This window comes from Tursiops truncatus, chromosome 6 (assembly GCF_011762595.2).
Source record: "Tursiops truncatus isolate mTurTru1 chromosome 6, mTurTru1.mat.Y, whole genome shotgun sequence".
Lineage (NCBI taxonomy): Eukaryota > Metazoa > Chordata > Mammalia > Artiodactyla > Delphinidae > Tursiops > Tursiops truncatus.
Genome location: NC_047039.1, coordinates 107,029,116 through 107,055,977, shown reverse-complemented (window position 1 = coordinate 107,055,977; position 26,862 = coordinate 107,029,116). Strand labels below are relative to the sequence as shown.

Here is a 26,862-nt window from a genome sequence, read left to right as displayed (position 1 = left end):
CAACTAAGGATTTTAAGGTGCTGTTTCATGTAGAGATGGAGTGTTTCATAGCCTCGACTTTGTCATTTTTCATAGTCTCACACTTGGAAGATACCCTCCAAAGTTACCTAGTCCCTTGTTCTAGACGATGCCAGAATCCCCTGCATAGCACCCACCTTCACGGCACATAGACCCTACAACAGCAAGGAGCTCAGAGAGTAAAGCAAATTGCTCAAGGTCACCTAGAGCTATTTCACAGTCACATCAGGTCTCTCTCCCTGTGTCCACAGAGAGCTTCTTGCTCTCTCCTCAACATCTCTGCCATTGCTAAAGGCCCTGGAAGATCTCATACGCTTCACCTGCATATGCTGTACACATAGCCAGGCCATCTCTCCAATCTGGTCTATCTCCTCCAGATTCCCTGTGGTCTATGACTGTGTCATATTTACACTGGGTACGGTGTTCTACTCAAAATAAGCCAAACTTCTTTTCCATATGCAGTCATCTAAGGGGTGATTTAGTTATGCAAATACAGGACGAGCAGGCACCCACAGCCCAGAGATTAGAGAAGTAAGAGCCTTCATGACTGAGATCTCTGGAATGTAAAGCTGGTCACCAGGGAAGGGATGGCTCAGTGTTCATAAGGAGGCTTCTTGGAAGAAAGAAATAGAAACTGAATCCTGGTTCTCCAGACTTGATGCTAAGGACTGACGCTGTGGTCATCCTGCAGGTCCCAAGTCAAGGCCCAGTGCCAGGAAATGGCAATAAGTCTCCTTGAATAAAATGGCTTTAAGAAAAGGAGTCTAGGCTGAGAGCAAGCTTGAAAAAGAGAATGTGGGGAAGGATCAGCCAGAGAGGGCTGGCTTTGGCACAGCATGTGACTGATGCTGGGCACCCCCAAGTTTAGCTTCCAGGGCCAGTGCCTCTGGGATCTGAGATCCATGGCGGAGCCCAGGAGAATAAATGGAGGTGTGGACCCTAGGCCAGGAGCATCTTTGGTCAAGTGTGGTGTTGAGACCCCATGGTCTGTGCAAGGACCGGGACCAGCAGCCCTGTCACATCAGTCAGACTGAGATAGGCCAGTGGTCAATAGCTCCATCACACAGCAGAGAGAAGTAGAACAGTGACTGTCCAGCACTAGGGGAAGCTGGCCTTTTGTACTGAAATAGCCCCTTTGGGTTCCTGGGACCCAGGTCTGCAAATTCCAAACTAAGGCCATGCCTGGTGCACCAGCGAACTCAGGCTGCGTCAGCCAATTCCTTGATCCTCAGCCTCTGGAGTCACAGGGGGTGCAGCCTCTGGAGTGCACAGAGGGTGCAGCCCAGCTGAGCAGTGACAGCTTGAGGACTTCAGAGAGGAGAGGCAAAAGAAAAACCCGAAAGGAAGGTCCCAGTGATGGAGAAGTTGGAGAGTAAATAGCAAGCTGTTTTTTTTTTTTTTTTTCCATTGAGAAATTCAGGACACATCAGGGTGGGGATGCTACACAGATGCTAGGGATGACGGCTGCCTAACTGGCTTGCTAATTTAAGGCTGTTATTCATCACATTAACAAATGGACAGGAAATCACTCCATCTCCCATTTGTTGTTTGTAAAGTACCGTAACATACAACTCATCTGGTCTTTACAAAGCCCAGGGACGAAAATGGAGCCAGGGTTACTGCCACTATTTCAGGTTCATAATCACAAGGATTAAGTGACTTGTCAGAGTATCTTTGGGGAACTTGATTCAATAGAGGAGAAAAATGTATATTATAGCAACATGGTAAGTAAGTAAATAGAGACCGAGAACCCAGACCAACAACAAGTAAATTATGGGCGAGGGAAGCGTCAAGGAAAGCTATATAGAGAGAGGCATTTGAAATGAACATTTAAGGATAAGGAATTCACTAAATGAACTACCTATACCCAGATGAGAACCAGATACTCTAGTTGTGAATTGCCCCATTGTAAAGTTGAGCAGGCCCCTCACCCCCTTGGCTGGCAGGTCATCTCTTTATTAATGAAACCTAGAACCCCACCGAATCCTTTGGCAGCCACCATGTTCATCCAGCAGTCAGACAAATCCCTATGTTATCCTCACACACACTGCAGCTGAGCCATCCTGGGGCCCAATGCTCCCTCCACTGGGTCTCTGGATCCAGCTGAGGGATTGCCCTTGTCCCCTGGCATGTTTGGCCTATCTGCCTAGCCTGTCAAGTGCCTCTATGCATGGCACCACAGAGCTGATCAGCAGGACATCTGTGTCCCGACATAGACATGACCAGGCCAACATGATTCGAGCCCTGGAGGATGTCCCTAAAAACCACCCTGAAGATTGACCTCAAACCAACAACTGGGGTTCTTTAGTGGAGTGGGACAACCAAAGGCAGCCACATTTGCATGCTTCCTAAATTTAAAACCAGGCTCCTCCAGGCCACACCTCTTTCTGTTAACCTTTTCTCTACACACATACTTCCTACCCACCCTCCATCCCTACCCACACACACTCACACACACATTCAGAAGGGCTGGGACTGGTTAACTACACTCATCGGCTCCATTATGTGCCCACAAGCGAGATCCAGGATGGCATCAGATTCCTCAGTAGGAATGCACAGCATGCTAGAAAACATGAAAAAAAGCTCAGAACATCTATCTCCCATGCAAGCATTTGAATACTACTTGAGAACTTCCCCCAGCAAAATGAAAAGAATAAACCAAGTCCAGGAAGATATGGGATATAGGAAACAGTGGACCCAGTCCAGCAGTAGTAAAGGGAGATGACAGATAAACAGCAAGACTCAAGAATGACTGGTCTACATCTATCAAGCCCAGAAGAGATGTCTCCAGAGAAAGAGAAGTCTTGATAGAAAACCTGACAGAACAGCACATTTGTGGGGGGGTGGGGGGGTGGATATATTTATTATGTATAATAAAAATAAAATTAAATGAAATAAAGATTTTATATACAATACATAAAAATCTGGTAAGATATTATATATGTTTATGTGTGTATTTACATATACATATAAAATATATGGTAGATAAGTGGTAACTAGAGTAAGAATTTTTCCTTAAAAGAGATTTAGAGGAACTTCCCCGGTGGCGCAGTGGTTAAGAATACGCCTGCCAATGCAAGGGACACTGGTTCAAACCCTGGTCCGGGAAGATCCCACATGCCGCGGAGCAACTAAGCCCGTGCGCCACAACTACTGAGCCTGTGCTCTAGAGCCCGCGAGCCACAACTACTGAAGCCTACGTGCCTAGAGCCCGTGCTCTGCAACAAGACCAGCCACTGCAGTGAGAAGCCTGCGCACTGCAACAAAGAGTAGACCCCACTCTCCGCAACTAGAGAAAGCCCACGTGCAGCAACGAAGACCGAATGCAGCCAAAAATAAGTAAATTAATGGAAAAAAAAGAGAGAGAGAGAGATTTAGAAATGCCGGGGAAACAAAAGAGTATTCCAGAAAAGACATGTTATTCGTAGTTAACCACTTGACTATACAGAGAACCATAGTTGCACATTCCTAATAATTAAAACATGAATACTCATTTAATAAAAGAGATTTAACCATAGTAACATGAGCGTTTTTGAAAAAGGAGGAAAGGTGGTTCAGGAAAACTAAACCAACATCCATCATACGAAGAAGTCACCACATACTGTCTAAAGTGAGTGGATCAAGAAATTGTAGCAAAAACTCATTGATGGAAACATGGCAGAAATTACCAGAAGAAACCACTAAATAACTCTGAGTGTCTGCCTCTGGGGGAATGAATGGGGTATGGAGAGACAGAGCAATGAGTGTTAGTTGTTTCACTAAGACTTTCAGTACTTAGTGATTTTTAAAATTCATGTGCATGTATTATGCTGGAAAAATTCTTTTAAGTTTCATTTTTTAAATATAGGATTTGTTTATTCAAAATATAACAGCATTTACTTGTACATGTTTTTGTTTGTTTGTTTGTTTGTTTGTGGTACGCGGGCCTCTCACTGTTGTGGCCTCTCCCGTTGTGGAGCACAGGCTCCGGACGCGCAGGCTCAGCGGCCATGGCTCACGGGCCCAGCCGCTCCGCAGCATGCGGGATCCTCCCGGACCGGGGCACGAACCCGTGTCCCCTGCATCGGCAGGCAGACTCTCAACCACTGTGCCACCAGGGAAGCCCAACTTTTACATGTTTTAAACTTTTATTACAAGTAGAGCCATAAACTGGAAACCTCATGTGAATTGAGGGTCCTTTAGATTTTAGAGTTTACAGGAAGCCTCAGGAAGAAACCATCAGAACTACATGGAAGAAACCATCAGAACTACATGCAAGAAAACAAATTATCTGCCTACCTAAGTCAAACAGATACTAAAAGCATTCATGTTCAGGAAAAGAGGTAAGGAAATAAAATTAAGGAAAAGTTCACTAAATACAACAGGCAACTTCACTTCTAGTAAAGTTTAGAAGTATTGGGCCACCCTGAGATTTCCCTTCCATAATATTTATCACGATTGTGATCATCTGTACGATTATATCTGTGGTTCCCTCAGCAAATGAAGACTCCCATGAAGGTGGTGACCATGCTGGTTGTATTCACTCCACTATTCCCTGCAACTGGTATGGTTCCTGACACAGAGAAAACACTGCCTAAAGATCTGTTGAACAAAAGAATGAGAAAACTAACAATGACAATTTAAAACTTCAACTCCTTGGAAATTTTTGAACACTCCAATAATTCTTGGGTAAAATAAGAAATAAAAGCCAAGGTAATGGACTATTTACAAACCATAAACATATAGAACGTATAGATCACTATACGTTAAACTATGTGATGAGGCCAAAACTGTACTGAGAGGAAAAATGCATGGTTTTTAACTCATATAATTAAACAATATGAATATAAATGAACTTAACATTCAACTCAAGAAACTAGGAAAACTGGGCGGAGTGGGGGAGCAGGAGTAGGAGAAATTGATTAATAGATAAAATTAGGAATTATGTTTTTTAAAATATATATATATATAACTAAACACCTAATCTATAGACATGATAACTAAACCCAAGAACTAAATTTTATAAAAATCACAATAAAACAGGTAAAATCTCTATTAAGTAAGGCAAAATGCAAAAATATACATTAGGATTGAGAAAGGGGCAAAACCACATATGCAAAGTGAACTAAAATTACAAGGTAAAAATAAAATCCCTGAATATTGATTTTAAATAATTTTCATGGTGGCAAGTATCAGCTGCAAGGGATAAATGGAACCCATAAACCACAGGGTCAAATGTCACGAAGATCACAAATCTTGGTCAAACACCTGAAGAAGCAGGTTGCTTTTGGAAATTTCCCTTATCATGCTCTGAGAGCCTATATGTGGCACTCATACTTGACTAATGATGAAAAATTCCCTTCTTCTGGTAAATAGTTCAAAACAGGAAGCTGTCTCCATAGAAGAAAAAAATAAGGCCCTCCAAATCTACTTTATGAGGACGTTGGTATCTTGTTCCCTTGCCTTGAGAGAATAACATTTCTTGATACATGGAAATGTTTTTCAACAAAATAACATTTCTTGATACGTGGAAACGCTTTTCAATGAAGAACCTGTTGCTTCAAATACGTTAAAACTGGCTCAAAATTCTATTTTAATTCCAGTGTCTACTGTTGGTATGGAAAGAATTTTTAGTGCTGCAGATAATCTATGGACCAATGGATTCAACAGACTGAGTATGGAATGAAACTAGGGTGCTTTAAAAAAAGTAATTTTTACCTCTTTAGATACAAACTATTGGTTTCTGAAAAATAAACTACAAAGTCATATATCTAATGTAAAATATTAGATGCAATGGAGACTGTTACAAGTAACATAAGAGAAAACTATGACTTTGAAATTTAGTAAGTGTCCTGGCTAGCTGTCCATATCTGTCTTTGACTAAGGCTATTTTAAACTCTGTACAGATAGATGTTAACCTGTAGAAAACGTAGTAATGCAAATAATTCCAGTCCATATAAAGGCATATGATGTCTCATGGAATCCCACTGATCATCACCCTGGGAAAACTGACTAATTTTCTATCCATTTTAAAGATTATTCCCTGGTGGCGCAGTGGTTGAGAGTCCGCCTGCCGATGCAGGGGACACGGGTTTGTGCCCCGGTCCGGGAGGATCCCACATGCCGCGGAGCGGCTGGGCCCGTGAGCCATGGTCGCTGAGCCTGCGTGTCCGGAGCCTGTGCTCCGCAACGGGAGAGGCCACAACAGTGAGAGGCTCGCGTACTGCAAAAAAAAAAAAAAAAAAAAAAAAAGATTATGTCAGCCTTCTTTACCTGACCATAAAAGTGTAGTAATCTCAGTTCTCTTGGAATACAGTTGTAATATCTTACTGGTTCTCATACTAATTAATGAGTTAAATAAAATATTTGACAAGTATTCATTTATACTTGTATGAGTCATGATTTTATCTTTTAAAAAATTATTAACAGTTTATATGCACATACACATATACACATACATACATTCACATGCATACATACATACACAATGCATAATCTTGTAGGACAATTTTAATCATGTATTTCCAATAATTTTGCTAATTAAAAAAAAAAATCTGCTCATGGCAACCCCAGGAGACATTCCCACAAAGCCCCAAGAGCAGGGCCAGGAGGATGTGATTGGTCCTTGAACAGAAGTTTGCCAAGGGCCCATCCTGGGTCCAGAGTTGGTCTGTGTGGGTGAGGAGCCAGGTACCCAATGTACACCCCAATTTGTTCAACCTGATTGAGCCATGGGAAAGGCTGGCTAAGGCAAGGAAGGGTCAGAAACACTATGAGAGTGCTCTGGAAGGAGAGAACAAACTCCATTATGGGAAGGAGGAACCAGGAAGAGGTGGTCATAGAAACGAGTCTTGAAGGCTTTCAACGAGCAGAAATGGGGCTGGAGAGGCTCCAGAAGCAAAAGAATGCACGAGCAGTGGCCTGGAAGTAGGAACACACAGGGATGCTTAAGGGAGCAGCAGTTTGGCAGAAATGCAGGCAAGTGTTGCCTTGTACAAGGCTGGAAGGTGAGAGAGAGATAGAAACTTCCCATTTGGCAGTTTTTTTTTTTTTTAATAGATGTTTATTGGAGTATACTTGCTTCACAATACGGTGCTAGTTTCTGTTGCACAACAAAACAAATCAGCCATATGCATACACATGTCCCCATATCCCCTCCCTCTTGAGCCTCCCTCCCACCCTCCCTATCCCACCCCTCTAGGTCATCGCAAAGCACCCAGCTGATCTCCCTGTGCTATGCTGCTGCTTCCCACCAGCCAACTATTATACATTGGGGTGATGCTACTCTCACTTCGCCCCAGCTTCTGCCCCCCACCCCATGTCCTCAAGTCCATTTTCTATGTCTACCTCTTTATTCCTGCCCTGCAACTAGGTTCATCAGTATCTTTTTTTTTTTTTTTAGATTCCATATATATGCGTTCGCATACAGTATTTGTTTTTCTCTTTCTGACTTAACTTCACTCTGTATGACAGACTCTAGGTCCATCCACCTCACTACAGATAACTCAATTTTGTTTCTTTTTATGGCTGAGTAATATTCCATTGTATATATGTGCCACATCTTCTTTATCCATTCATCTGTCAATGGACACTTAGGTTGCTTCCATGTCCTGGCTATTGTAAACAGTGCTGCAATGAACACTGGGGTGCATGTGTCTTTTTGATTTATGGTTTTCTCAGGGTATATGCCCAGTAGTGGGATTGCTGGGTCATACGGTAGTTCTATTTTTAGATTTTTAAGGAGACTCCATACTGTTTTCCATAGTGGTTGTATCAATTTACATTCCCACCAACAGTGCAGGAGGGTTCCCTTTCACCACACCCTTTCCAGCATTTATTGTTTCTAGATTTTTTGATAATGGCCATTCTAACTGGCGTGAGGTGATACCTCATTGTAGTTTTGACTTGCATTTCTCTAACAATTAGTGATGTTGAGCATCTTTTCATGTGCCTCTTGGCCATCTGTATGTCTTCCTTGGTGAAATGTCTATTTAGGTCTTCTGCCCATTTTTTAACTGGATTGTTTGGTTTTTTTGATATTGAGCTCCATGAGCTGTTTGTATATTTTGGAGATTAATCCTTTGTCTGTTGTTTCATTGGCAAATATTTTCTCCCATTCTGAGGGCTGTCTTTTTGTCTTGTTTATGGTTTCCTTTGCTGTGAAAAAACTTTTAAGTTTTATTAAGTCCCATTTGTTTATTAAGTCCCATTTGTTTATTTTTGTTTTTATTTCCGTTACTCTAGGAGGTGGATCAAAAAAGATCTTGCTGTGGTTTATGTCAAAGAGTGTTTTCCCTATGTTTTCCTCTAAGAGTTTTATAGTGCCTCGTGTTACATTTAAGTCTTTAATCCATTTGGAGTTTATTTTTGTGTATGGTGTTAGGGAGTGTTCTAATTTCATTCTTTTACACGTAGCTGTCCAGTTTCCCCAGCACCACTTATTGAAGAGGCTATCTTTTCTCCATTGTATGTCTTTGCCTCCTCTGTCGTAAATTATGTGCCCATCTGTGTGTGGGTTTATCTCTGGGCATTCTACCTTGTACCATTGATCTATATTTCTGTTTTTGTTCCAGTACCATACTGTCTTGATTACTGTAGCTTTGTGGTACAGTTTGAAGTCAGGGAGCCTGATTCCTCCAGGTCTGTTTTTCTTTCTCAGGATTGCTTTGGCTATTCGGGGTCTTTTGTGTTTCCATATAAATTGTAAAATTTTTTGTTCTAATTCTGTGAAGAATGCCATTGGTACTTTGATAGGGATTGCACTGAATCTGTAGATTGCTTTGGGTAGTATAGTCATTTTCACAATATTGATTCTTCCAATCCAAGAACATGGTATATTTCTCCATCTGTTTATGTCATCTTTGATTTCTTTCATCAGTGTCTTATAGTTTTCTGAGTACAAGTCTTTCACCTCCTTAGGCCGGTTTATTCCTAGGTATTTTATTCTTTTTGTTGCAGTGGTAAATGGGAGTGTTTCCTTAATTTCTCTTTCTGATTTTTTGCTGTTGGTGTATAGGGATGCCAGAGATTTCTGTGCATTAATTTTGTATCCTGCAACCTTACCAAATTCATTGATTAGTTCTAGCAGTTTTCTGGTGGCATCTTTAGGATTTTCTATGTATAGTATCATGTCAACAGCAACAAGTTTTACTTTTTCTTTTTCAATTTGTATTCCTTTTATTTCTTTTTTTTTCTCTGATTGCTGTGGCTAGGACTTCCAAAACTATGTTGAATAAGAGTGGCGAGAGTGGACATCCTTGTCTTGTTCCTGATCTTAGTGGAAATGCTTTCAGTTTTTCACCATTGAGTACAATGATTGCTGTGGGTCTGTCATATATGGCATTTGTTATGTTCAGGTAGGTTCCCTCTATGACCATTTTCTGGAGAGTTTTTATCATAAACGGGTTTTGAATTTTGTCAAAAGCTTTTTCTGCATCTATTGAGATGATCACATGGTATTTATTCCTTAATTTATTAATGTGGTATATCACATTGATTGATTTGCATATATTGAAGAATCCTTGCATCCCTGGGATAAATCCCACTTAATCATGGTGTATGATCCTTTTAATGTGCTGTTGGATCCTGTTTGCTAGTATGTTGTTCAGGATTTTTGCATCTATGTTTTTCAGGGATATTGGTCTATAATTTTCTTTTCTTGTGATATCTTTTTCTAGTTTGGGTATCAGGGCGATGATGGCTTTGTAGAATGAATTTGGGAGTGTTTCTCCCTCTGCAATTTTTTGGAAGAATTTGAGAAGGATGGGTGCTAGCTCTTCTCTAAATGTTTGATAGAATTCGCCTGTGAAGCCATCTGGTCCTGGACTTTCGTTTGCTGGAAGATTTTTAATTATGGTTTCAATTTCATTACTTGTGACAGGTCTGTTTATATTTTCTAATTCTTCCCGGTTCAGTCTTGGAAAATTGTACCTTTCCAAGAATTTGTCCATTTCTTTGTGGTTCTCCATGCTATTGGCATATAGTTGTTTGTAGTAGTCTCTTATAATCCTTTGTATTTCCGCAGTGTCAGTTGTGATTTCTCCTTTTTCATTCCTAATTTTATTGATTTGCGTCTTCTCTCTTTTTTTCTTGATGAGTCTGGCTAAGGATTTATCAATTTTGTTTATCTTCTCAAAGAACCAGCTTTTAGTTTTATTGATCTTTGCTATTGTTTTCTTCGTTCCTATTTCATTTATTTCTGCTCTGATCTTTATGATTTCTTTCCTTCTACTGACTTTGGGTTTTCTTTGTTCTTCTTTCTCTAGTTGTTTTAAGTGTAGATTTAGATTGTTTATTTGAGATTTTTCTTGTTTCTTGAGGTAGGCTTGTATTGCTATAAACTTCCCTCTTAGAACTGCTCTTGCTGCATCCTACAGGTTTTAGGTCATCGTGTTTTCATTGTCATTTGTTTCTATGTATTTTTAAATTTCTTCTTTGATTTCTTCAGTGATCTCTTGGTTATTTAGTAGTGCACTGTTTAGCCTCCATGTGTTTGTATTTTTTACGGTTTTTTTCCTGTAATTGATTTCCAGTCTCACAGCGTTGTGGTCAGAAAAGATGCTTGATATAATTTCAATTTTCTTAAATTTTCCGATGCGTGATTTGTGACCCAAGATGTGATCCTGGAGAATGTTCCATTTGCCCTTGAGAAGAAAGTGTATTCTGCCACTTTCGGGTGGAATGTTCTATAAATATCAATTAGATCTGTCTGGTCTATTGTGTCATTTAAAGCTTGTGTTTCCTTATTTATTTTCTGTTTGGATGATCTGTCCATTGGTGTAAGTGGGGTGTTAAAGTCCCCTACTATTATTGTGTTACTGTTGATTTCTCCTTTCATGGTTGTTAGCATTTGCCTTATGTATTGATTCCTATGCTGGGTGCATAAACATTTATAATTGTTATATCTTCTTCTTGGATTGATCCTTTGATCATTATGTAGTGTCCCTCCTTATCTCCTGTAACAGTCTTTATTTTAAAGTCTATTTTATCTGATAAAAGTATTGCTACTCTGGCTTTCTTTTGATTTCCATTTGCATGGAATATCTTTTTCTATCCCTTCACTTTCAGTCTGTATGTGTCCCTAGGTCTGAAGTGGGTCTCTTGTAGACAGCATATATATGGGTCTTTTTTTTTTTGTATCCATTCAGCCAGTCTGTGTCTTTTGGTTGGGGCATTTAATCCATTTACATTCAAGGTTATTATCGATATGTATGTTCCTATTACCATTTTCTTAATTGTTTTGGGTTTGTTTTTGTGGGTCTTTTCCTTCTCTTGTGTTTCCCACTTAGAGAAGTTCCTTTAGCATTTGCTGTAAACCTGGTTTGGTGGTGCTGAATTCTCTTAGCTTTTGCTTGTCTGAAAAGCTTTTGACTTCTCTATCAAATCTGAATGAGATCCTTGCTGGGTAGAGTAATCTTGGTTGTAGGTTCTTCTCTTTCATCACTTTAAGTATATCCTGCCACTCCCTTCTGGCCTGCAGAGTTTTCCCTGAAAAACCAGCTGATAACCTTATGGGGATTCCTTTGTATGTTATTTTTTGTTTTTCCCTTGCTCCTTTTAATATTTTTTCTTTGAATTTAATTTTTGTTAATTTGATTAATATGTGTCTTGGTGTGTTTTTCCTAGGGTTTACCCTGTATGGGACTCTCTGTGCTTCCTGGACTTGGGTGACTGTTTCCTTTCCCACGTTAGGGAAGTTTTCGACTATAATCTCTTCAAATATTTTCTCAGACCCTTTCTTTTTTCTCTTCTTTTTCTGGGACTCCTATAATTTGAATGTTGGTGCATTTAGTGTTGTCCCAGTGGTCTCTGAGATTGTCTTCAATTCTTTTCATTCTTTTTTCTTTATTCTGCTCCTCGGCAGTTATTCCCACCATTTTGTCTTCCAGCTCACTTATTCGTTCTTCTGCCTCAGTTATTCTGTTATTGATTCCTTCTAGTGTATTTTTCATTTCAGTTATTGTGTTGTTCATCTCTGTTTGTTTGTTCTTTAGTTCTTCTTGATCTCTGTTAAACATTTCTTGTATTTTCTCAATCTGTGCCTCCATTCTATTTCCAAGATTCTGGATCATTTTTACTATCATTACTCTGAACTCTTTTTCAGGTAGATTGCCTATCTCCTCTTCATTTATTTGGTCTTGTAGGTTTTTACCTTGCTCCTTCATCTGTGACATGTTTGTTTGCCATCTCTCTCTCTTTTTTTTTTAATGAGTGGGATTGTGTTCTTGTCTTACTGGTTGTTAGGCCTGAGGCTTCTAACACTGGGGTTTGTAGGCTATTGGATAGAGCTGGGTCTTGGTGCTGAGATGAGGAACTCTGTGAGACCTCACTCCTATGAATATTCCCTGGGGCTTGAGGTTCTCTATTAGTCCAGTGGTTTGGACTCAGAGCTCCCACCGCAGGAGTTTTGGCCCAGCCCCAGGTTTGTGAATCAAGATCCCACAAGCCACCTGGGGTGGCAAAAATCACAGCAGTAACAAAGTAAAAAATAAAATTAGACTAGGAAACTAACATATATGTTAGGAAAAATAGAAAAATTAAAATATAGATGAATCAACAACCAGAAGGTACATCAGTACCACAATAGTAAAAAAGAGGAGGAGAGAAAAGAGAAAGAAAAAAAGGGGGGAGGCCTTGACTGTGGAGGGTGGGGCTTAAGCAAGGGTGAGGTTTGTGTGGTGGGCAGGGGCTATGCTCAGGACCCACAGGGCTGGAAAAGGCCCTGGGGGCTGTGGGGGTGGAGCTTAGGCTCAAGGAACAGAAGGAGCCCAGGCGTGCCCCCCACCCCTGGTCTCAGAGGGCAGGGGACCTCACCTGGGAGCCCAGCAGGCTTCCTGAGCTCAAGTGGGTGGGGCAAACGCCCTCCACTCCTCTCCCAGAGGGCCCCTCCTGCCTGCCTCTCCTGATCTCCCCAGCCTCAGGGGCGCCAATCCTATCTGGCCTCCACTTCTCCTGCCCCCTCAGTCCCCCTACATCCTACCAGTTCACTTTGGGCTTCCTCCCATCTCCTTGGGCGTCAGAGTCCCCCACCAGCGGCCGGCAGGTGCCCTAGTTGTGGGGAGATGCTAACTCCGTGTCTTCCCACATGGCCACCTTGGCCTGGCAAAGTATGTTTTTGACTTGGCCATTCTGGATACTGTGGACATGTGATGACCAATTTGACTGCTTATTCTACTTTTCCGAATATTTCAACTCAACTTGCCAACAGGGTGCCAATCACAAGCAGCTAAGCATGAACAGTGAATACAAATCAAAGGGGAAAGAATGAGTTGATTGTGGCTGTGTTTGAACAGGAAATTCCTCTGGCCAGCTCTTGCATCTCTGCCGCACGTGACTTGGGGTTCTGGGTGGCTATGTTGCTGGTGGCAGCAGATGCTCCACTGGCCACAGCTGAAAGGTTTATGGTTTGTTTTCTAGTGTCAGGAAGTAGGTGTGAAGTAGGTATGAAACCTTTTGATATTTGCTGCCATTGCCCAAATGCCTCTACTATGTCCTTTGTACTCTGCAAGAATCTCCCTACCCGAGGGATTTCATCAAGTGCCACATTCCCAAATGCAAGTTTTCCTCAAAAACACCCATCGAGACAAACCAAAAACCGTCTCTCTCATCCAAGCTCGGTATCTTCCCTAACTCTAAGGGATCGCTGAAATCCAGGGTTAAAAATTCAAATGACAGTTTAAAATAGACTGACAAAATATTCATTATTATAAAACTAGAGGCAGCGTAATGAATGCTAAAATGATGGATTAAAAAGAGCAGCAGCAAAATGGTTATATCATGCATCAAAAAGAATAAAATACCTGGGACTAATTCTACCTAAGGAGGAAAAAAACCTGTACTCTGAAAACTGTAAGACGCTGATGAAAGAAACTGAAGACAATACAAACAGATGGAAAGATATACCGCATTCTTGGATTGGAAGAATCAGTATTGTTAAAATGACCATACAACCCAAGGCAATCTACAGATTCAATGCAATCCCGATCAAATTGCCAATGGCATTTTTCACAGAATTAGAGCAAAAAAGTTTTTTAATTTGTATGGAAACACAAAAGACCCCAAATAGGCAAAACAATCTTGAGAAAGAAGAACAAAGCTGGAGGAATCACACTCCCTGACTGCAGACTATACTACAAAGCTACAGTAATCAAAAGAGTATGGTACTGTCACAAAACAGACATATAGAACAGGCTAGAAAGCCCAGAAATAAACCCACACATTTATGGGCAATTAATTAATCTATGACAAAGGAGGCAAGAATATACAATATAGAAAAGATAGTCTCTTCAATAAGTGGTACTGGGGGCTTCCCTGGTGGCGCACTGGTTGAGAGTCCGCCTGCCGATGCAGGGGACACGGGTTCGTGCCCCGGTCCGGGAAGATCCCACATGCCGTGGAGCAGCTGGGCCCGTGAGCCATGGCCACTGGGCCTGTGCATCCAGAGCCTGTGCTCCGCAACGGGAGAGGCCACAACAGTGAGAGGCCCGCGTACCGCCAAAAAAAAAAAAAATAAGTGGTACTGGGAAAACTGGACAGCTACATGTAAAAGAATGAAATTAGAACATTCTCTAACACCATATACAAAAATAAACTCAAAATGGATTAAAGACCTAAATATAAGACCAGATACTATAAAACTCCTAGAGGAAAACAGAGACAAAACACTCTTTGACATAAATCACCACAATATTTTTTTAGCTCCATCTCCTAGAGTAATGGAAATAAAAACAAAAATAAACAAATGGGACCAAATTAAACTTATAGCTTTTGCACAGCAAAGGAAACCATAAACAAAATAAAACTGACTGACAAGGGATTAATTTCCAAAATATACAAACAGCTCATACAGTTTAATATCAAAAACACAAACAACCCAATCAAAAAATAGGCAGAAGACCTAAATAGACATTTCTCCAAAGAAGACATACAGATGGCCAACGGGCACATGAAAAGATGCTCAATATCGCTAATTATTAGAGAAATGAAAACCAAAACTACAATGAGGTATCACCTCACACCAGTCAGAATGGCCATCATTAAAAAGTCTACAGGGCTTCCCTGGTGGCACAGTGGTTGAGAGTCCGCCTGCTGATGCAGGGGACACGGGTTAGTGTCCCGGTCCGGGAAGATCCCACATGCCGCGGAGCAGCTAGGCCTGTGAGCCATGGCCGCTGAGCCTGCGTGTCCAGAGCCTGTGCTCCACAACGGGAGAGGCCACAACAGTGAGAGGACCACGTACCACAAAAAAAAAAAAAAAAAAAAAGTCTACAAATAATAAATGCTGGAGAGGGTGTGGAAAAAAAGCAAAACCTCCTACACTGTTGGTGGGAATGTAAACTGGTGCAGCCACTTTGGAGAACAGTATGGAGCCTCTTTAAAAAACTAAAAATAGAGTTGCCATATGATCCAGCAATCCTACTCCTGGGCATATACCCAGACAAAACTCTAATTTGAAAAGATACATGCACCCACTCTGTTCATAGAAGCACTACTTACAATTGCCAAGACAGGGAAGCATCCTAAGTGTCCATCGACAGATGAATGGACAAAGAAGATGTGGTACATATATACAATGGAATACTACTCAGCCATAAAAAGAATGAAATAATGCCAGTTGCAGCAACATGGATGGACCTAGAGATTATCACACTAAGTAAGCCAGAAAGAGAAATAAGTGGTATCATATAAGTGATACCACTTATATGTGGAATCTAAAAAAATGATACAAATGAACTTATTTACAAAACAGAAACAGATTCACGGACATGGAAAACATACTCATGGTTACCAAAGGGGATAGGGTGGTGGGGTGGTGGCAGGGAGAAAAAAAGAAAAAGAAAAAAGTCTCATAGTGCAATTTCATGTTAACTTGTTCACTAATTATACAATAAAATTGCTGGAAGGACTTCCCTGGTGGCGCACTGGTTAAGAATCCGCCTGCCAATGCAGGGGACACAGGTTTGGGCCCTGGCCTGGGAAGATCCCACATGCCGCGGAGCAACTAAGCCCGTGTGCCACAACTACTGAGCCTGTGTGTCACAGCTACTGAAGCCCGTGCTCCACAACAAAAGAAGCCACCACAGTGAGAAGCCCGCACACCGCAACAAAGAGTAGACCCCATTTGCTACAACTAGAGAAAGCCTGCGCACAGCAACGAAGACCCAATGCAGCCAAAAATTAATTAATTAATTTTTAAAAAATAAATAAAATTGCTGGAGTAATTTTTTTTTTAAAGAAAAAAAAAAACAGTTACATCAGAGAGTCCTGTTCTGGAGGAGTGGTGAGTACAGACACACCCCCAGCCCAGCAAAGGGTGGGGGAGCGCTAAAAATTGTCCTTAATCAGGGAAGTGAAAACACCAGAGCTATGTCGTAGGGTGATCACTCCATGGGTGGTGTGAGGAAGACAGTAAGACCAGAAGCAAGGAAACCAGCTAGAAGATGATGATGTTACCAGGTCATAAATCAGAGGGCCTGGCTTACAGTGATGGCAGCCTCTGCCAGCCCATTTGAAAATAGTCAAGAAAAGTTGAAAATAATAATAATAATAACAACAACAACAGCGGCAGCAGCAGCAGCAGTCAATACTTATCTAACCCTTACTATGTGCCAGGCATGGTTCTAAACATTTTTTCATATATTTACTCATTTAATCCTTACCATAAGAGGCAGGTCCAAGGCTGAGCCTGGGAGTCCACACTCTTAATCTGCAAGGGACACTGCCCCTCATTTCTTGGCCTGTGGTCCCCATACCAATTCAGGTCGCGTGTACTGAGACCCAACAGCTACCTGAGGTACAGGCTGGGGCGACAGTTTCTCACAGGAACTTTTTCCCTTGGGGCTTCCCCAGGCTGAGCAGAGATTTTCTGACGAGGGACACTTGCTGGCTCTCTGATTCCTGTGAGTAGCTGAATTCCAGCCCCCCAAGTGCAGACATTGGAACCCCAGCCCCCCGCCAGCTGCACAGGTCTCCACACAGCGCCTTCTCTGAACTCTGCTCGCCGTGCTGACTCTGAGAGCATTCTTTATTTCTAGCACATGGTGACTTCCCTTTCTTGGCTTCTGGTTCGCTTTGCTTCTTGATTTTTAATTTGGTTTATCTGTGTTTGTGTGTTTGAAGCAGGCAGTTGGGAGGGAGGGGCTTTCCCCCTCATCACCCCGTCTACCATATTGCCTCAAAGTCCAAAAAGTCTGCTCAGAGAGTCTCCTGGCACTCACGATCACTTCCTGGAAGCAAACTTTGATTTCTGACACGCCAAGGGTGAGCTGTCAAAGCCCTCCCGCAGAGGGCTCCGCGGAGCAGGCATAGGAACGTGGGCCTGGGGCTCCAGAGACAGCTGGGGCGAGAGCAAGGAGGCAGCCACCACCGGGGCACAGAGGACATGGATGAAGCTCTCCAAGCTGGGGAGAGCCCCACGGGACAGGAATCGGATTGGGGAAGGTGAGAGCTGGGTCAGAGCCTTGCAGCACACTTACAGCCAGTGGGTAAGAGGGACAAAAGCAGTCAGGGAGGAGCCAGCTGTCAGAACAGCGGGAAGGCAATAAGCCAAGCAAAGAGAGAGTTTTCAAGAAGGGGGTGACAAAAGTTGTGGCAAAGTCAAGGAAGAGGAGGGTGCAAATATCCACAGAACTCATAATTCTGAGAAACAGTGCAGGCAGGGCTGCCAAGGAATGACTGGGGGATGAGTAATCAGAGGCTGCAAATGTCAGTTTCCTCTGCCTTCCCTCCCCCACCTCACCTCCCACCTGAGACAGGCAGCCCATGCCCGTCACCACTTTCTCAACAACATTAGAGGGGCCACTGGGGCCCACATCAGACACAGGGAAGGAGAGGCACTTCCCGCATGAAAGACTAAAATCCAAAATACGTGACGCCACACATCTGCCTTCCTGGGATATTTGCTCAACGACCCTGTGCCCCCAGATGCCTGAAGTGAGAGCCCTGCTCCCAGGAGGGTTCCCCTTCCAGGCCGCCACCCTGCACACCAGGCCGCCTGACCCACCGGCTGTGACTTCCTCCCTACCAAGCTCTTCAGTTTTCACTTTGCTGCTGCAGATGAGTCAAACTCTCTGGATGAATTCAGTAGGAAAGAGCAAATCATGATAGGAACGTGCACAGAGCAAGCAGAGTGTGTGTGTGTGTGTGTGTGTGTGTGTGTGTGTGAGTGTGTGTGTGTGTGTGTGCGCGTGTGTGTATGTGTGTACACATGATGTATAGCATACAACTGTAATTAATGAGTGAATCGCCCATAGTCAGGCATTCCATACCCCCCAGGTCACTCCTCTATAAGTCAGGCTCCTCTTGGGACCACCCTGATCAGAGAAAAGTTTTCACCCTCTTGCCAGCTGCTCAGGCCCCAAACCTAGGGATCGTCCTCCAGTCTCTTCCTTTCTTCATCTCCGACATCCTATCCAGCATAAATCCTGCCACCTCTGTCTTCAGAATGCCTCCCCTTTCAGCCTCCTTCTCTCCATGTCCACTGCCACCTCCCCGATGCTAGCCAGCATCACCTCACTCCTGGATTCTGCCCTAACCCTCTAACCTGGCCTCATTTCCACTCCGGCCCCCCTGCAATCCCAATCTGCTATTCACATAGTAGCAACACTAATTAAGAAAACAAAAGCAACTCTAAAGCAGATCATGTCTGTCTCCTGTTTAAAACCCTTCACTGCCCTCAGAATAGAACCTAACTCCTCTCTGGGCTGAGCCCTTCCCAGACGGCCCCGCCACCCGTCCACAGCACCCTCACAATCTCCCCCAGGCCTGCTGCGCTCCAGCCACACTGGCCTTGGAGTTTCTTCCACCGTGGCCTCTGCACTGGCTGTGCCCTCATCTTGGCCTGGCCGGCTCCCTCTTGTCACTCAGGTCTCAGACAGGCCTTCCCTGAACACCCAGTCAGTCCCTATCGCATCCTCCTCTTTTGGTCTCCGGCATCACTTTTATTCCTATCTGACAGCCCTTGGTTCGTGACTTCATGCATTCAACAAACATTTATTGACCACTTCTTGCACCATCCAGACTAGGCACATGTTTATTCTCCCACAAAAATGTGTCTGTCTCCCCTGGATAACATAAAAGCCCATGAAGACAAGGGCCTTGACCATAGCCTCGGGGTCTGGCATGGAGCAGGCGAGGAGGTGTTCAATAAATATTTGATTTGCAGAATGAATAAGAGCCACACAGTATCTGTGCTCAGGAAATCAGAATTGGCCGATAGGACTTCTTGCCTAGGTCTCATGGCTTTGAGGCAGCCAATATTCCAAAGCGGGCCCAGTGTTGGGATAAATCAGACCCTATCTGCATTTTTCCAGGCCAGCAGAAGGGGACTCCCTCCCTGTTTGTGCATCTAGCCAGCATTTATTATGGGCCTACTATGTGCGAGCCTATGTGCGAGGTCAGCCTCTGCCCTGTCCCAGCTCACCCAGCTGCTGGTACTCAGCAGCCAGCCATGGACAGGCCGACAGGCTGCCCTGCCTACCAGCTAATGACCAGCTGGCCCTCACTGAAGGCCATCCATAGTGAAACCACGCAGCAGGTCTCTTCCCACACCTGTGACCCCCTTCCATCCAGGTTTCCCAGATATCCAGGGTTTCAATGCAACCCCAGTGACTGCAATCAGGGAGCTGGTCATACACTGTCCCCAGGGGCCTGTGTGCCAGCCTCACTTCTCCAGCCCCACTTCCCAAGCAGTGTGTGTGCCTGCTTTTCCCTGCCCTGTGCCCAGCCTGATTCCAACATCAGGTTCCATCATAGACAAGTCATCAAGCAAATGGCCAAGAACATGGACTACGTGTCCATCAAGGCAAAGCTACATCACATCGGCTCTGGCACTCATCAGCTCCATGATCTGAGACAGGTCACTACAACTCCTGGAACCTCAGTTTCCTTCTCTGCAAAACGAAGACTATTAAAGTTCTGACCTTTGGGGCTGCTACGGCTGGTGGACCTGCTCCTCCCTGCTCTGCAGGGTCATGAGATTTCACCAGTCCCAGATCAAGGGACAAGTCGGGGGAGGGGAAGCAGCAAGTTTTTGGCAGCGTTTCAGTGGCTAATCTCATTACTGGGAAAAGAAGTAGCAAAAGGCCACAATTCGGCACAACAAACATATACAATTCAAACGACCAGTGTAAACTCAGTCGTTTGGGATATGGAGAAAAAATCAGACTGCACCAAGAAGGAAGGTGATCAAAGAGGGAGGCAGACCTGTAAACAAAACTGCAGAGTAGATGCCCTCTGTGCTCTGTCACAACAGGTGTAGAGAGAGTGTCAGGAATATAGTGGCATCGTCGATTCTGCTGGGCTGGGGGGATTTGGATGAAGGAGAAAGATGGCGAGTTTGGCCCCCACCATTTCCCAACTGCTCTGCACCAATCACTGTCCTTGGACTAACAGGACAGGTGGGCGAAAGGGGAGAGTCTGGTCTGAAACAGGCTGAATGGTGGGTTTACCCAGAACAAACAGCTCCCCACACACGACCTCGGAGATGTCATGCTGAATCCACACGGTGTGTATCACCTCCTCTCTCCCTGACACAGCCTTTGGCAGTTGCCATTCTTATCTCCCAGGATGCTGCATCTCCCCATCTTTTGCCTTGCTAAGTGGCCCTCTGTAACCAAGGAAATAGTCCTGGCTCTCAGCCCTTAGGAGGCAATGGGAGATTTCTCACAAAAAGAACAGTTGTTGTTTCCCTGGGTCCCCCGTCCTTTGGTGACATGTAACCGCAGCTTCCTGTCCTCTCCCTGGCTCCCACCAGCTAGATGCCAAGGTCAGCGGCCAATCCCAGGGGACCAGCGGAGCAGCGGAAGCCATGGACTAACCAAGGAGTAAGTGGCCAAAAGGCAGCCTTCAAGGCCTGGCTGCAGCTCTCTGGCTCTCTGGCTGTGTGTCCCCTCCCTGGGGCCCTCCTCTGACTTCCCTTCCCCAGATCAAGGGACAAGCAGGGAGAGGGAAAACAGTTCTTTTCTGGCAACATTTCTGTGGCTAAGCTCACTACCAGAAATTAATGGCAAAAGAAGGGTGCGCTTCAGAGGCCAGCAGCCAGGCCAGCAGCAGCCACAGCCAGAACAGAGGCTCAACGGCCTGGGCAGCACCCAGAGTCTGCTGATGTCACCCTTAAAGTTCCTGTTAGAGCACTGTGTATAGAGGAGACAAAACAATAAACGGGCCCGCTCTCTTGTTTTGACTGACAAGGCATCACTGGAACTGTCCTTGTTGAGCTCCATGGGGTGTGGTGGGTAAGCGCAGGGACTCCGGAGCCAGACTGCTCCGGTTTGATTCCCGCTCTGCCTCTTAGCTGGGGAACCCTGCATAAGTCATCCCACCTCTCTGTGCCTCCTCTTGATGGTGGGTAGCTGTCAAGAGGAAATGAGGGGACTTCCCGGGTGGCGCAGTGGTTCAGACTTTGCGCTCCCAATGCAGGGGGCTCAGATGTGATCCCTGCTCAGGGAACTAGATCCCACAGGCATGCTGCAACTAAGAGTTCATGTGCCACAACTAAGGAGCTGGCGAGCTGCAACTAAGGAGCCCGCCCCCGCGACTAAGACCTGGCACAACCAAATAAATAAGTAAATAAATAAATAAATTTATTTTTTTTAAAAAAAGAGGAAATGAGTTAATACAGGGAAAGCTTTTAGAGCAGCGCCTGGCAAATCTGTAAGGAAGAACAGCTGACCCACGTAGCCTGGAAGGGAGTTAGGTGAGGAAGCTCATGCTTTCAAACGGGTCCTGGGTGGATATTTCATTTCAGGCTCTCTGAGGAGCTGTGGGAGATTTATCTTCATTGCAGCAAAGACCCACCAATGGCAGTGATGATCCGGCCACCCTGGCACAGGACTCTGCCGAGCCACAAGGAGCAGTCCTGGATGTTGTTCTGGCCCAATGCTGCCCCACCATCCTGGGCAAGGCACAGCATCCTGAGGAGAACGCTGGCCAAAGCTCCATGGATGGGCCCTGCCCATCCCTGAGTGGGTGGCATCTCTGTGCAGGCCCCTCATGCTGACTCCCTGCTGCCCTCACTGACTGTGCCACTTATGGGGTCACCGAGAGTCCCTGTGTTACTGACAGTAAGGTCTGTGTACCGTGAGATTCATCATTCCTTCTTCTGGGCCCACACAGAGCTCCCAGCAGTCCAAGAAACAATAGCAGCACCTAAATGATGGAAAATTCATTTGAAAAAGAATCTCCAAGCAACTTTTGAAAAAAGCGTCATGGCTCAGATGGACTCAGGGAATCACAGGGCTGGCAGCAACCACAGAGACCAGTGGCTTCCAAACTTGCTTTGACCTCCAAAGCCACTGCTCAACTGAAGTTCACCCAGAAGCTCAGGACATAAAACTGATGCAAACAGAGCTGCTCTGGCAGAAACCGTGCTCTGGAGGTCTGCTTGGTGCCCTCCGTCCTCTCCCCCAGCCCCTGCTGGCCCCAAGTCAGTTCCAAAGAACCCCTGGGCTCCACAAAGCACTAACGGAGAACCACAGATCCAGGCCAACCTCCCTAAGTAGATAAGAGGAGACGAGTCCCACAGAATCACTCTGCACAGACGGTGCCTGAATGCAGACCCAGTCTTTTGACTCCAGGCTAAAACCTCTCACTCCACTTTGCTATGGCTTGATCTATGGAAAATTGCAATTTAAAGAAACAAGGCTCACTTCTGACAACCTACAACATAATCCCTAAGTATTTTAAAGGCCCCTGAACTAGCCAAGTCTGAAACAGAGCCCAGCCCCGCAGACTGGCAGAAAGAAGTTCGGAAGTGAGTTAGTTGCAGAAGCACAGCTGACAACTCCATACAGTTTCCTTCAGTTCTGTGGGACATAAACAGGTCTTGAAAGGCTTGGGCTGTGTGGCTGTGAGAGACCCCAGACCAGGCGGGCCAGGAGGTGAATGCTAATGAGTGATGGAAATAGCAATGACTTCCCCCGTCAGGCGCGGTGCCAAGCTAAGGAGGATAAAGAGGTCTGAGATATTTTTAAAGTACTTTTACAGCAGAAAACTTTCCTACAGACTCAATTATATAACTGTCAGACTCCACCTCTGGGCTGAAATTATCCATGGCCTTCAGGAAAAAAAAATTATTTTTCCCTACATGAGGGTCACAGGTTCCTCCAAAGAAACTCTTAGCTGCACAGCCAGCAGCCCAGCGCAACTGCAAGGCTTCCCAGGGGCAGTTTGAAGCGGAGGGCAGAAGTCATGCCACTGACCCCGCCATCATACATGATGTTGTCAGGTCCAGAAGGGTCCCCGGCCACGCTGGCTTCCTCACAGTTTCCCTGTCCCAAAACGAGGCTGAGGTCACTGAAGGAGAGAGAGTGGCCAGGGGACACTTCATTAACCCACAGTCATCCTCCGTCGTTGGCAAAGGGCAGACTGAGAAAGGCTTCTGGGGCTTAAGGCATGGAGAACTTCACCAAAGAAAGGACGGCCCAAACCAAAGGAACAGACTTAGGAAGATTAACTTACAGCCCAGGTTTTTGTCAGCCTGAAGATGGGTGCACTTTGTAATGCTGACACCACAGACATGAGAGAATGAAGGTTGTTGAGTTCTAGAAGTTTCTGAAAAGAAAAAAAGATATGGAATAGATTATTTTGCTGCTATAAACAACAGAACAAAAACATGTTCAAGTGTTACCAAATACTGTCATATTTATGAAATTCAATTACACTTAAAAATATCTCATGTAGAAAATACAGTTCTAGAAAGTTCACAGAAACCATATGCTCTTTTTCTTTCAGATTGTCAAAAGGTGAGTCTGCATCTAAAACATTTGCAAAATTCCATAAGCTGACTAGTCTGGCTGCTGGACAGAAACATGGCTCGGGATGAGGTTTGATAATGTCCTTTCTGTTCTTTTTTTAGATGAATCTGAACTGTCCCAGCAGGCCTTTGTAAACTGAAACCTCCGCTGTGCCAACAACATCAACATGGGTCTACTGAGATTACCTTCACACCCGGAAGCGGGAGGCTGGGGAAAGATGTTATCAATCTGCACGATCTCCTCAGCTGGGAGCACGGAGCTCCAGCTTCCCAGCCACTTGACCATGCTTCTCTGAACCAGGCCCCGAATTAGTGAGAACATTTGGATTTAATTCCATCTCAGACAAGTTCCTTACCACCGAGGGCAACAGAAGGAGACACAGGTGAGGGTGAGCGCAGAAAAATGTAATTGCTCTGCTCTTGGTTTTATGCTGAGGGAAACCTGCCAACAGGACCCGGGTCCCACTTCTCACTCCCAGGAGTCGGTGAAAGTTGTGTAGCCGGCAGGCTCCACGGAACCAAGAGGCCTGGTTCTAACCCGGGTTCCCACTACTGGTGTGTTCTGTGGCAAGTTACCTAAGCCTTCTGAGCCTCGACATCTTCATATTTAAAATGAGGAAGGTAATCACAGCACCTCTGCTGCGTGGGATGGTGCACATAAACTGCTAGACCAGTGCCTGGCACCCAGGAGAGCGGGCAGTGTGGCGTGGGCTGCTTGTTCTTTGTCAGGAAGACTTGTCCCCAACCCCACCCCACCTGCATGTTCCCACGGCAGCCTGTGCATTTCCTCAGCCCACTGGACTGTATTTGCTTGCACTTGCCCCTCTCTCACCCTGGACTGTGTGTGCCCTGAGAGCCGGGATGAAGCAGTATCTACCATCATATCCCTGGGACCTAGTACAGCACAGAGCAGGGCTTAGTAAAATGAACAAATCCACGAAAAGCCCTTATGCCTAGTCCTCACGGCTCTGTTCCTACCTGGAGATTTCTCCCTTACCACACAAGTTAATACTGCATTTCATACATCTCGTAATATTCCCTAATCGTTTGCTGTGTGTAATAATAGATTCTGAGTGAGCTGAATTTCATCCTTTGTATCTGAATGGCTATGCCTGTCACAGAATTTCTTTTAGAGGTGAAGGTTCTCTGGGAGATTATCTAATCCACCCCTTTCCCATTTTATAGATGGGAAACCAAGGCCCAGAGAAAGGAGGAGGCTCGAACAAGAACATACCCAGGGCACAGCGCCAGCGTGATGATCCACCATCGGAAGATGGCAGAGCTTAAGGAGGAATCGTTTTGGATCCCTTGGGTAGGGACTGGAAACTTCCAAACTGAAAGCACCAGATGGGCTGGAACTTCATCCCACTTTCTCTTGTGGCCCAGCACGAACTCACCGAGAGCAACAAGTATCATTACGCCCAGCAACAGTTCCAGGCACTTCAGAATGCACAGGACGTAAAAGTGTCCATGCCCCTAACATACTTAGAGCTGGATGAACACAACCTTGCTGTGAGGGGCAGCAGAGCTGCTCTCCTGAAGGCAGAGAGACACGCTCCGACTGACCATGGGGCCTGGGCGTGGACACCCACCTCTCTAAGCCTCCCCTTCCTCCTCCGGAAATGGGATAATAATAATGTCATCTTCAAATGAAATCATTTCTGTAAAGCAGCAGCTATGGCACCTGGCCAGAGAGGGGCCGCAGTGAAGGTGAGCTGGCCTAGGACCTCGGTGGGAAGACAACGTGCACACACAAAGCGGGCAGTAAACAGACAGGACGGTGCTCCGCTGAGTCAGGCGAGCCCCGTGGTGGGGAGCAGTGGGCTGGGAGGGGCTGGCAGGACTGTGTAAGAGATGAGAGTGGTCCAGGAAGGCCCGTGGGATCACAGCCTGGGCTGGCAGAGATGAGGGAAGAGGAGGGGCAAGTGGGGTAAAGACGTGAGCCTGGTGCCCAATAACCGGCAAGGACCAACCCTACCAGGGCAGACCCAGGGGGTGGGGTCGGGGCAGCAGGGCCCGGGCCTCAAGTGCAAGATGGGGTGGGGTGAGCTCTGCTGACCGCGAATAAACTGTGCAGGATGTGATGGTGTCACAACCTCCGATGCTGACTAAAAGCCATCAACCCGCGGCACTGGCTAAATCTGAATAGGAGGATGAATGGCTTCCAGAGGCAGCCACTGGGGCCTCGTGGAGAGTCTGTGAAAGGCCAGCTACAAAGAATGGTTGGCTGCCAAAACCACAGGGCGGAGGGCACCTGCCTGTGCATGCACAGGGGCTGGGAGGCCCAGCAAGCAGCCAGGCTGGTCCCACAGCTGCCTCTGCCTGGGGAAGCTGGGCCAGAGCCCCGTGTCTGAACCCTGCCCGGCTCATCCAGAGCAAATCGTCACCCAAAGTACCAAGGAAACACCTTTTTGCGACAAAAAAGAAAGGAAGGGGAAAAGTAATAATAAAACAGCTTACCTTGGCTATTTTCACAAAATGGCTCAGGATTTCTGCCCTTATTTTTAAAGTCTGTGCTGTTAGAATTTCTCGTACAACCCAAAAACTGACCTGTAGAGTCAAACACAGACACACACACAGACACACACACAGACACACACACACACACACACACACACACACACACACACACACACACACACACACACACCAGAAAAGTTGTTAAATGCCGGACCAACCAAGTTACCCCGCCCACTACTTCTATGGGATTTCTAAGAGGTTGGGAGACTGACAGAGCAAACCCTAGGGTTGCAGGAGGTTGAGGTTCCTTTATGACACCTAACCCTACAAGTGGGTCCCATGCCGTCAGCACCAGCTCTCCAATATGCATAGTGGTGCTGTGAGAAATAAGTACTCCCATCATTAGCCAGGGGACTTAGTGGGCCTCCATCGACATATGGGTCTCCCTAAAGGTGCTTCAGGAAATTTTGAGATGTATCAGACAGGATTTCTGCTCAGAAGGATCCCAGTTATGGGGAGATGGATGGATGGATGGATGGACGGATGGACAAATGGCCAGACAAAGGGATATGCATGCTGGCAGTACCACCTATGAGATCCACATCTCCAGCCAGACCCAAGACAAGAAGGACTCACCTATATTTGCACAATTA

General features: G+C 45.2%; 1 protein-coding gene across 16 annotated transcripts in view; it reads right to left on the bottom strand.

The window, feature by feature from the left end:
- Positions 1 to 26,862, bottom strand: part of RALGPS1 (Ral GEF with PH domain and SH3 binding motif 1) — a 290,080-nt gene that overhangs the window by 148,841 nt on the left and 114,377 nt on the right. For all 16 annotated transcript variants that reach the window (XM_073806615.1, XM_033858613.2, XM_073806619.1 and 13 more), the window contains 2 exons: positions 26,210 to 26,299; positions 23,455 to 23,547 (listed from right to left, as the gene is read on the bottom strand). In XM_073806615.1, coding sequence (XP_073662716.1) covers positions 23,455 to 23,547; positions 26,210 to 26,299 — 183 coding nt within the window. The remainder of the gene's footprint in view (positions 1 to 23,454; positions 23,548 to 26,209; positions 26,300 to 26,862) is intronic.